The sequence below is a fragment of the Pristis pectinata genome, chromosome 40 (assembly GCF_009764475.1).
Source record: "Pristis pectinata isolate sPriPec2 chromosome 40, sPriPec2.1.pri, whole genome shotgun sequence".
In the NCBI taxonomy this organism is placed as follows: Eukaryota; Metazoa; Chordata; class Chondrichthyes; order Rhinopristiformes; family Pristidae; genus Pristis; species Pristis pectinata.
Window position 1 is genome coordinate 3012587 of NC_067443.1, and position 12739 is coordinate 3025325.

Genomic DNA, 12739 nt, shown 5'->3' on the forward strand with positions numbered 1-12739 from the left:
AACCATCTGCAGCCCTTTGTTGCCTCCATCTATCACCTTCCAGCCTCTGGCACCACCTGCACCCTTCCCTCCCTGTATTGTGGAGGGTCGTGGCTGTCATGTGACAGCACTGCCCACTACCTGGTCGGAAGACACACCACTGCAGATCAAGGTTTGGCCCCGCCCCACCCATCAGCACACACCTAACCATTGGCCCCTTGAAGTACCTTTGCACTTGGCCTTGGGCCATTGGCCTTTGTGATCGATTAGTCCTTGCTGGCACCGAGCCATTGGCCCCCTGTAAATTACCTGGGCTGGACCCCCGCCGCCCAGCACTACAAAGGGCGCCACGTGTGCTTGGCTCGCTCTCTTTTGCCATCTTTGAGGGACCACCCTGCTTCACTCTAGGCCGAGTACCGTGGAACGGCACTGGAGAGATCGTTGGTGAGGTGTGCACTGTTAAAGGGTTGGGAGCGTATTAGTTCGTGTCCCTCGTAGCAGAGCTGTGCCTGCACTGAGTCAAGGGGTGGCGAGTATCGAATTGTTTTTCCCTGACTGTATGTACCTAGTTCAGAGTGTGTGTGTGTGTGTGTGTGTATTTTATCCCCGGTGTGATTTTCCCACACTCACTATAAACTGTGCGGTGTGTGTGTTATTCTCGTTACCATTTTCCCTGCTCGTCTTTTGTAAATAAAATCATTTACTGCCGGACTGTGTTCAGAGTCCTTGCTTTTGAGACCCATCGAATCGGTTTTCTCACTCACTACACCCCCCCCCCACCTGGCTCTAATCAACCACCCCACAACCCTCACCCGGATCCACCTATTGCTTGCACCTCTTGCTCCGCCCGTCCCTCTTCAAACTCTTTACACTGGCCATCTCCCCCCTAATCTTTCAGTCCAGATCAAGCGCTTCAACCCAATACGTCAACTGTCCATTTCCCTCTTACAGATGCTGTCTGACCCGAGTTCCGCCAGCAGCTCGATTTTTGCTGCAGATTCCAACAATTGCAGTCTCCTGTGTCTCCACATCCCCAGAGCTGGCCAACGTCACGGAGCATCTGGACATTAACGTGTAGCGAGCTGTGGCGGCTCGCTGTGGTTCGTTCCTGTGCTTCAGTAGTGACTGAACGGCACTGCTGGAAGGTAGGAGATTAGCTTTGGCTGCAAGGAGTTGTTGCACACCCTGAAGTTACAGAAATGCAATTCCTTTTTGTTATGTAGAGGGGTCTGACACAACAGCTCATTTGAAAAGTACAAACTTAACCAAAGTCGGAATGGACTCTCAGTCAACAACAACCGGATCACTTTCTGGCACTGTGGGGCGATCAGGAAGCTGATTTTCCGACCCATCTTCCCAAGTGGAGAAATACCCCCAGCGCACAAACAATCTGCTGGAGGAACTCAGCGTGTTGAACACCAGGGAGGGGGGGATTGCCGACATTTGTCAGTCCTGATGCAGGGTTTCCACCCAAGACGGCGACAATTCCTTTACCCCTGCTGCTCGACCCACTGAGTTCCTCCAGCAGATTGTTTGTTGCTCCAGGTTCCAGCATCTGCAGACTTCTCATGCCTCCAATGTCCCCGCACAGACTGGGAGCTCCGGGCTGCTGGTAATTTCAGAAAAGCCCAAAATGAAGCCAAGCTACAGTGAGTTAATTAAGTGTGACGGCATGGGATAAATAACCGATTAACAGATTGTGAAGGGGAAACAATCCCATCAGATTAGGTGCATCTACTCGCCCACAACAGCCCACTTGCATCGCGGCCAAGACTGCATTTTCTGCACCGAGGGGAACAAGGAAGTGTGTCCAAGCGAAGAAATTATACAAGGCTGGAAGAAATGTGCCAGGACAGACTTGTAGGAATCATGAGCTCTGATCCAGGGGCTCCACCCAGATTATTAACCCTTTTTGTTAACCTCTGAAAATGCACTAACTGTGCGCTGAAGTGTCTTGTATAGAACCCTTACTCTGTGTAAAGGCAAGGCCCATTCTGAGTTTTTAAGCAGCTTATATTTTACCAAAGATTCAAGCCTGTAATGATTCACATCCTTAATCCAGGATTTACATTTCTAATTGGTGATAATAATGAAAGACTATAAATATGCTCAGAGACACAAAACAGGAGGGGGGATAAAAATAAGCAAACTGTCTGGGGCTTATAACACAGGCAATAACAGTAATTCACAAGTTGTGGAATGGTTTGAAGAAACCATGATCTCCCTCATAGAAGCAATGTGCTTGATCACAACACAAAGGAGCAGAAGTAGGCCATTCGGCCCATCGAGTCTGTCTGCCACTTCACCATGAGCTAAACTATTCTCCCATCAAGCCCCAATTCCCAGCCTTTTCCACATATCCCTTGATACCCTGACTAATTAGATACCTATCAATCTCCTCCTTAAACGCCCCCAGTGATCGGGCCTCCACAGCTGTACGTGGCAACGAATTCCATAAATCCATGACCCTCTGGCTAAAGAAATTTCTCATTTCTCTTCTAAATGGGTACCCTCTAATTCTAAGACTGTGCCCTCTTGTCCTGAACTCACCCACCAAGGGAAACAACTTAGCCACATCTACTGTCCAGTCTTTTCAACATTCGAAATGATCGTGGATACTACCACCACTACTGGCCCTCCAAGTTAGGTCAGACTCTCAGAGTCGTACAGCATGGAAACAGGCCCTTCAGCCCAACTCATCCATGTAAGACCATCTAAGCTAGTCCCAACTGCCCATTTTTGGCCCATATCCCACTAAACTTTCCTATCCACATACCTTTTAAATATTGTTAATCTTTAATATTTAACACTCCCAACCTTAGCTACTAACACTTTCATAAAGGCGTGCCATTTCCAATTAACATCGTCCGTCTCTGCCCCCTTCCCATTCATTTGACGAAACGACCAACATCCTGTGGCGAACTGAGACCTCGCTCTTCCAGTGTCCTTCTTTGCTGGTTCTCATTCGTGACGCACTACAAACTTCAGCTCCAACAAGACTCCGCTGTTCATTACTGATCCGCACCACTTCTCTACTCGATCACTGGCCATGCCAGCCAATTGGCTCACCGTCCCACCACACGGCAAATTTTAAATCTTCATAACCATCTCACTGCCTCCTCCAACCACAGCACCACATGCAAACCCATTACTGGCAGCCATTTTACTGCCCATCCTTTATAGTTGCTACCAAAACACCTCTGGCTCTGCACCTTCGATTCCCTTACGACCCACCTCTTTGAGCAAGCTAGATAAATTCCAGCAAATCCACCTCAGTGCTGCCAACTGTACTAAATCCTGCCATGGATTTTTTGGGCTGAATGCCTAGTTTCTGCTCTCAGAGTGTTCCGTGTAATGCCATGTGAAGTTCCCCAAGGACCTTGAAGGACAAATAAATACTGACACTGGGGAGGCTAGCTGAGATGAGCAAAAGCTTAGCCAAAGAGGCATCACAGGGAGGAGAGAGAGTAGAAAGGTTTAGACAGAGGATTTCACCCCCTATGACCAAGACAAGAGAACCAACTGCATGCAATCTACTGGTGCCAGCCCCAGCTCTCTCCTGCAGACATTTTGCTGAACTTTGTGAGGAGGGTATTGCCAAACAGTTGTTAAAAGCAAGTAGCATTTCCACAGCATAAGAGGCAAAAGGGAGGGAAAGACTAAACTGAGAGAGAAAGGTAAAAGAAACAGGAAAAAAAGACACAACTATTTACCTCAAATATTTTCTGCACTTTGAAATTTCAATTTTTTTTGTATAAAACTGCATTCAGTAATTTACATGCAGTCAAACTGAGCTTCGATATCATAGAATCATAGAACAATACAGCACAATTACAGGCCTTACAGGCCCTTCGGCCCACAATGTTGTGCTGACCTTTAAACCTCACCTAAGACTATCTAACCCCTTCCTCCCATATATCCCTCCATTTTAAATTCCTCCATATGCTTATCTAGCAACCTCTTGAATATGACCAATGTACCTGCCTCCACCACCGCCCCAGGCAGCGCATTCCATGCCCCAACCACTCTCTGGGTAAAAAAAAACCTTCCTCTGACATCTCCCTTGAACTTCCCACCCATTACTTTAATGCCATGCCCTCTTACATTGAGCATTGGTGCCCTGGGGCAGAGGCGCTGGCCGTCCACTCTATCTATTCCTCTTAATATTTTGTACACTTCTATCACGTCTCCTCTCATCCTCCTTCTCTCCAAAGAGTAAAGCCCTAGCTCCCTCAGTCTCTCCTCATAATCCATACTCTCTAAACCAGGCAGCATATAAATTTATCATCTCCCTGCTTTAGTATGCCATTCACTTAGAAATAAACTCTCCAACAAAAATTAAAACTTGTGTGGCGCACCAGGTAGTGCTGCTGCCTTGCAGTTCCAGAGACCCAGGTTCAATCCTGACCTTGGGTGTCGTCTGTGTGGAGTATGCACATTCTCTCTGTGACCGCGTGGGTTTCCCCCGGGTACTCCAGTTTCCTCCCACGTCCCAAAGACATGCCGAATGTTAGATTAACTGGACACAGTAAATTGCCCCTCGTGTAGAAGGACAGTAGGAGAATGAGTGGGGTGTTAATGGGCATATGAAAGAGAATAGGTTACAGGGAAGTAAGTGCATGTCCTCCAGTACTTTCACTTAAGACTAGAGAGAGAGAAAGTTTAAAGATTTACGAGGCAAGTGTGTTTTTTTATACACAGAGGGTGGTGGGAGCCCAGAACATACTGCCAAGGAAAGTAGTGGAATCAGAAATGATAGAGGCTGCCAGACACATGGATATGCAGGGAATGGAGGGATATGGATCACATACTGGCAGAAGAGATTTAGATTAATTGAGATTAATTAAGATTGAACAGGTTATATTCCTTGGAGCACAGAAGAAAGAGGGGAGATTTGATAGAGGTTTACAAAATTATGAGGGGTATAGACAGAGTAAATGCGAGTAGGCTCTTTCCACCTACATTAGGAGAGATAAGTACGAGAGGACATGGCTTTAGGGTGAAAGGGGAAAGGTTTAGGGGGAACTTCTTCACAGAGAGTGGTGGGAGTGTGGAACGGGCTGCCATCTGACGTGGTAAATGCGGGCTCACTCTTAAGTTTTAAGAATAAATTGGATAGATACATGGACGGGAGAGGTCTGGAGGGTTATGGACTGGGTGCAGGTCAATGGGACGAGCGGAATAAAGTGGCACAGACTAGAAGGGCCGAATGGCCTGTTTTCTGTGCTGTAGCATTCTATGGTTCTAATTTGGCATCACGTCCAGCTCAGACATCGTGGGCTGCAGGACCTGTTCCTGTGCTGTACTGTTCCAACTCCCAACTCTGCAGGAGTACTCATAGACCTGACAGACTCAATGGGCTTCATTCCACATCGTCAGGTTATACGAATTAAAGATAATTCTCACTGCCAGGAGTAGTAGTTAAGACTTGTTTCACCAATAAAAATGTATTTGTGCAGGACAGGAAAGATCGTATCTGACAAGATGAGTGGATGCATCACAAGCAAACAGAGCAATGTATCTGCCAGGCAAATCGCTTGCTAGGATAATAGCATCAGAGAGCATTCTGAATGACAGGGGAGGTACATCCTCACCTAATAAAATGCTGGAAACACTTAGCAGGTCAGGCAGCATCTGCAGAAAGGGTGTTCTGAAAATTTAACCATCCCTCTTTCCTGCTGATGTTTGCCAGACATGGCGAGTCTTTTTTTGCAGAATTTTGTCTTTTTTATTTTGGATTTCCCGCAGTTTTTTTGGTTTTCATTTACTTCTACGTTGAGTCACAGAATCTGGCTTTCCGCCCACCACATGCACCCCAAACACAGCACTCATCTATCCCTGCATTATATTTATAGCCCTCTCTGCCTTGGAGATTCAAGTGCTTGCATGGACGCTTCTTAAATGCCGCGGGAGTCTCTGTCTCCACCTTCTCAGGCAACTCGTTCCAGATCCTGACCACTCACTGTGAGAAAACAATTCCCCCTCAGATCCCCTCTAAACCTCATCTTAGATCTATACCCTCTAGTCTTAGACGACAGCACAACGGGAAAAGGATTCTTACTACGTACCCCATCTATCCCCCTTATAATTTTGTAACCTGCTAACTAACATGATAATAAATGGAACCTTCATTCCTCATGCTACAAAATCGCACCCGTGACCTGTGAAACTGTGTCTATGGTGTGTTGGTGCACTCCACAAAGCAATGACTAAAGTCAAAGTCGAGTTTATTGTCGTATGCACAAGTGCAAAGAAAAACTTACTTGCAGCAGCATCACAGGCACATAGCATCAGATAAGTAGCATTCAGAAGTAAAACATCAAGTAGGGCACAATTTTTACAAGAAAAAACACATTTAGAACAAATAAAAATGAAGTCCATTTTAGCGTAAAGCTGGGGCAGGGGGAAGGCGGCACACTTCAAGTCACATCCCTGAGCAGTGAAAGTATTGCAAACATTCACAGAGTGGGTTCAAATAATTCAGAAGCAGTTGGATGAAATAAAAGTTGCCAAGACTACATTAACTGCACTAAAATATGGGAGTTAACACAATAACAACAACAAAAAAATCAGAACACAAAGCCCAGCTGGCATCAGAGTTACGAAAGGATTACAAGATCACAAACCTTCACCTATAGCACTATGCAAATAGTCACATCTGCAGTGGAATGTGAACAACACAGGCTGTTAACAAGAACTTGCAGTCAGGGCTGTCAAGAGCAAAGAAAGGGACGGGAAAAAAAAATTATACAAATCGACTGATCAAGTCAAAGCAACGGGCTGTTTAAAAGTGACTACTCGTTTTACTTTCACACACTCAGTGCACAACCCCCACTGAACTCTGCTCCGTTTAGTGAGCTATTTCTGGCTCCCACCTCCACCCACACTTTGCACACTTCTAAATCGCACTGGCCCCCGTGCCCACCCTTACCTGAGACCAGCCTTGCTCCGGGGCAATCAAACCAGCGGGAGCTGCGCTTCACAAACCAAAAAAGGGCGGAAGTGACCGAGGTACAAATAAAACACATGAAAAGTCAAGGAGAGGCACCCTTCAGTCAACAACAGCAATGCATTTTAAATGCCAAACGATAAAGTGATTCAACAAATAGCAAGGTAACCACCGTCTTTAATATAGTCTTAGACTGCAGGTGTCTATGAAATTTTTTTGGAGCCCGTAGAAGATAAAAGGTCAGCCTGCCTTCTTTGAGTGGCAGAGCACACCCGTGCTTTCACCCATTCTGCTACAATACTGGCTGTTGCACTGCATCTGAATGCAAGCAGCAAACTGTGGAATACAACACTAGGAGGGTGAAACAGATCGAGGGGGATGCGTGGATGTTCACAGAGGAGTTGGATGCTTTCCTCGCCATAACGCGCACACGCAAATTTGTGGTAGATGTGCTGTTGGTCACCCTGGTTTCCAGACACTAGCCTTAAGGTATCAGAGAATATTTTCTTATGCCTGAACTCATCCAAGGATGAATTTGTCTTTGCCGTGACACATAACGATTTGCCAAACTCCAAATATCAGGATACATTTAAATTCGTTTACGGGATACAGACACTTATTATGGACACAGGAACAGGCCCTTCAGCCCACGATGCCTGTGCAGAACACAATGCTGAATTAAACTAAACCTCTTCTGCCTGCACACGGTCCATATCCCTCCATTCCCTGCATATTCACATATCTAGCTAAAAGCCTCTTGAACGCCACTATCGTAACTGCCTCCACCACTACGTTCCAGGCCCGCACCACTCCCTGTGCCAAAGCTTGTCCTACACATCTCCTTGAAACATTACTGCCCACCTCTAACAGCTCTTGGACTTCTCCTCAGACAAGTATAACTATCTCTAGTCCCAGTCCAAAGACTCGAGGACAGAAGATTCAGATAGTTACTTCACTGCAGGAGTGGTATGAGGCATTCTAGCTTTCCGATGCGACATTTAACAGAAACCCCACATGGTCTCTCGTGCAGATGTGAAAGATCCTGTTGTCACAGGTAACTGACTCCTCAAAAATCAGATGATCTATTCATTAATGAGCTGTTGTTTGTGGGAGTTAATAATTAGCATCACAAAAACGACATCTTAAAGATACTTGCCGTAAACCATTTCTGCCAATCCTAAAAAGGACATCAAAGGTGCTACATAAATGGACGTCTCTTTTTCAAGGGGTACCTTTCTGTGCAAGTCAGAACCAGGTCGCTCCTCATCAACTTTTACCTCAGGGGGATGAAACTGGGTCTCAGAGCAGGTTACTCAAACCTTAGGGAAAGCCTTTCTCCAACTGCTGTCCCTCATACATCCCTAACCTAACCCCAGTGCCTCCCACAGAAAGCAATTTGCTGCCTACACCTCTCCTTTTCCGTCGCTCCTTAAAATCTACTTCTTTGACCAATCTTAATTTATGGAGGCTTCAATGCGCAGGATCGAAAGAGGCTGCAGACGGGTGTAGACTCAGCCAGCTCCATCACAGGCACAACAGTCCCCGCCATCAAGGACTTCTTCAAGAGGCGGTGCCTCAAGAAGGCGGCATACGTCACTAAGGACCCTCACCATCTGGGACATGCCCTCTTCTTGCTACTACCGTCGGGGAGGAGGTACAGGAGCCTGAAGACCCACACTCAATGTTTTAGGAACAGCTTCTTCCCCTCCACCATCAGATCTCCGAACGGTCCGTGAACCCATGAACACTACCTCGATATTCCTCTTTTGCACTATTTATTTTTGTAACTTACAGTAATTTTTAATGTCTTGCACTGTACTGCTGCCACAAAACAACAAATTCACGACATACGTCAGTGATAATAAACCTGACTCTGATACTTTTGGTCAACTATCCAAACCTCCTCCCTTGGTTCCAGAAGCCAATTTTGTCTTACAATTGACTACCTTCCAGTGACGTGCCTCCATGGTTTAATATCATTAGAAGTGCCGTTAGTTGCTTAACACCATGTTCTTATCACCTCGTGACATAAATCAGGACAAACTGGATGCACACAAAGCAATGGGGCAGTGCTTACATCAACCCTTATTGCACCCCAAATGAGACAGCAACAACAAAGTAAGGAAGCTGCCAGCAGAAAAGGAAATGGGATGCATTGGCTTCGAGGGCTGGAGTAACAATACTTCAGAGGCACAGACTCAAAATAAAACTCGATCCCAAAACACCTGGCACGGGGAAATCGGCAGGCTCAAGTCCAACACCAGATAGTTCAGCAGGGGACTATAGATAGCAGTACTGAAGTACTGCTGCACTGTCAGAGGAGCTGGGTTTCAGAGGAGTTGCTGGCCCCGGTAATAATGAAAGCTCTCTGCTACCCTAGTCAATGCTTATTCCTCAACTAACATCAAAACGAGCTTGTTTCTTGGAACAAAGCTGCTCACGTGATATGGACACAGGTATTAATTGCCCATCCTTAACTGCCCCTGCATTGAGCAGTCAGAAGTCAATTAGATGCATGTGGAATGAGTTGCTTGAGGAAGTGGTTGAGACAGGTACATTAGCAACATTTAAAAGGTACTTGGGCAGGTACATGGATGGGAAAGGTTTAGAGGGATACGGGCCAAACACGGGCAAATGGGACTGGCTCAGATGGGCATCCTGGTCGGCACGGACCAGTTGGGCCGAAAGGCCTGTTTCCATGCCGTAAGACTATGACCAAGTTAACCATGTCGGTGGCCTGGAGTCACATACATAACGGACAGGGTTAAGGATGGCAATTTACTTCCCTGGAAGACTTCAATGAAACAGATGGGTTTTTAGTGACAATCCAGTAATACAGTAGTGGGGTCACCATTACTATGGTGCTGCGGTGGGATTAGAACTGACGTCCACTGAATAGAGTCATAGGCCCTGTTTCCGTGCTGTATGACTTCATGACTATACTCAATGCCCGACTGATACCAACCTTGCACCTTAACCGCTATGCCACCTACCATGGTCAGTGGTGTGCTTGTTCTTGGGAGAACAGCAAGAGTGAACTGATTGTTACATTTCCTTCCTTACAACGACGACTGTAAACAAGCACTTCGTTGGCTACCCAGCACTTTCAGGTGGCCCTGAGCCAGGAAAGGTAATGTGAAAGGGCAAAGGTACAAAACCACTTCAATCCCCAACTCAGACGGTGCTGGCCGATCAGTGGCTGAATTCACACAGACAAAAGCAGATTATTTGCAACTAATAACCACTGACGAGCCCCAACATGCGTGACTCTGTGTAACATTACCAGAACAGGAGTGCTCCCAACCAGCAAGTGCGTAAAAGACTCCAGACTTCAGCCGAAACTCAGCAAACAGAACCACGATGAGTGTGCTACACTCACACAGTCCCTGGCTTGTTGACAAGGCAGTTGCCAGGAATTACCCAGCATATAAATAATCTCTCTAACAACTTCCTGCTTCACAACTCTAATCTTTCAAATAAACAATACACTTACACAATAACAAAAAAGCAGCTGAAAAGCTCTCAACTTTCTGTATTGGTCGTGACTCAGTAGTTATTGGTGGACACTTATAAATGGTGGCGACTGAGAAAGGAACACACGACTCCAAGGGAACACTTCCAGCGCCAGTACAGTCGTCCTGCTGGTAGAGCTCCTGCCTCACAGCTCCAGGTTCAATCCCGACACCCAGTCTGCTTCTGTGGAGTTTGCACGTTTTCCCTGTGACTGCATGGATTTCCCCTGGGTGAGTCATAGAGTTACAGAGAGATACAGCATGGAAACAGCCCCTTCAGCCCACGCCGACCATCTATCACCCATTTACACCCATCCTACATTAACCCCAATTTCATTCTCCCCATATTCTCATCAGCCACCCCTAGATTCTATCCCACACCCACACACGAGGGGCAATTTACAGCGGACAGTTAACCAACTGAGTGGCAAGTTCGATTAAGTACTGGCTGGGTTGCAGAAGGCAGAGTAATCAAGGTGAATTTGAGTAAATGTAGGGTCGTGTGTGCAGCAAGATGCTAATCTCCTTGTTGTTCCGCAGGGTTGACTTAAACCTAGGTACCATGAATAAGTCTGCCAGAGACAGCAAAAGAAGTTTGTCGTTATGTGTACAAGTATCGTGAGGAATGAAAGACATCACAGGCACCCAGATTCAGACAATATACAGAACAAATCACACATAAATTGACACTGATTGTAGAGAAATAAAGCTCCAGAGCACGAGAAGATATTGATGGACTGGTTAGACAGCACACAAGTAGCAAGTGGAACTCAAACCAGAGAAATGAGAGGTAGTGCACAAGGTCAGGGCCAACAGAGCAAGGAAACAGATAACAAGAGAGGGCAGATGCTGTGATCTGGAGTGTAAAAAACAAACTGCTGGAGGAACTCAGCGGGTCAGGTAGCATCTGAGGGGCAGGAATGGACAGTCGACGTTTCGTATCCAGACACTTCATTTCGACTGCCTTAAGAAAGTGGGAGGAATCATTCAGGGTGACCACAGGTTCCGCCAGGCGGAGGAGAGCACTAGTCGAGGAGGGCTGGCTGGATCTGTGTTGTCGAAAGACACAAAGAGCCCCAAGGTCTTCCTGATGGGGAAATGGGAATGTAAAGGGACTGGACGTTCATGGTGAAGATGAGGCAGAGGGGGCAGGGCAATTGGAAGCTGTTAAATTGTTAGAGAGCGTGCGAGGTGTCCTGGATATAGGTGGGAAGGGACTGAACCAGGGTGGAGGAACAAGAGTCAAAGGTAGGAGGAAGTGGGGCAGAAAAAAAGGGCAGTGCAGATGAAAGGTCTCAACCCAACGCACTGACTGTTATTTCCCTAGACAGCTGCTGCCTGACCCGCTGAGTTCCTCCAGTAGTTTGTTCTTTTTGCAAGGAAATGGGTAGAAAAATACTGAGTGATAGAAGTGTTTGAGGAGCAGGGGGCTTGGAGTCCATTTTCCGAAATATCCAAAGATAACACGACACGTAACTTGGTGGGTCGAGCAGTGTCTGTGGGGAAGGAAGGAATGGTCAACATTTCGGACAGAAACCCTACATCAGGACAATTCCTTCACCTCCCCACCACCCAACCCACCCTCCCCAAACCACAGGTGCTGCTCGACCCACCGAATTCCTCCAGCAGATTCGTGTGTTGCTCCAGATTCCAGCATCTGCAGTCTCTGGTGTCTACATAGAAAAGGTGGTTCAGAAAGCTTGAGGTACCACGGTTATGACAAGGGACTGTCTATGCTGGGTTTGCTCTTCATGGAGCAGAAGAGGCTGTGGGCAGATTAGGTACACAAAGCTCTGAGGCACTGGCTTGAACAGTGCGAATACAAAGACCTGATTTCCCGCAGCAGACAGATGACGTATAAAGATGTAACTGGTAAAAAGACCAGAGGAGCATTGAAGAAAAACGTTTTCTTCCCCTTCTCCCAACTTACTGCCCGAGCACACAGAAGAGGCAGAAATCCTCCTCACGGTTAAAAGTTACACGGATCAGAACTGGACCGGACAAAGTGCCTTTTTGGCAGCAGGGATACAGTGCACAAGTTTCCACGATTACTCACAGGCACTCTCCGCACACACTCACTACCCGTACCTCAACTCTCCTTCCTACATCCCCTCCTCAACCCACGTGCCACTCCCCTCCTCGTGCCCCCAGCCCAACTCCCGCCATTCCCCTTCACATTTCCTTGTTGCCCATCGTTCATCCATCCTTCCCCATCCCCTTTCTCACTTGTTCTTTGCCATTCCCTCCACCTCCTCTCCTCCTCACTCTCTCCACTCCCCTCTCCTCCTCACTCTCTCCA

At 46.9% G+C, this 12739-nt stretch overlaps 1 protein-coding gene across 7 annotated transcripts in view; it reads right to left on the bottom strand.

The window, feature by feature from the left end:
* shc1 (SHC (Src homology 2 domain containing) transforming protein 1) overlaps window positions 1-12739 on the bottom strand; it is a 132934-nt gene that overhangs the window by 109242 nt on the left and 10953 nt on the right. For 2 of the 7 annotated variants that reach the window (XM_052045874.1, XM_052045872.1), the window contains exon 1: window positions 9922-10195. The exons of 3 other annotated variants lie outside the window; for them this stretch is intronic. In XM_052045874.1, coding sequence (XP_051901834.1) covers window positions 9922-9924 — 3 coding nt within the window. In that variant the 5' untranslated portion in view covers window positions 9925-10195. 2 more of the 7 variants (XM_052045878.1, XM_052045873.1) reach the window with 2 other exon arrangements.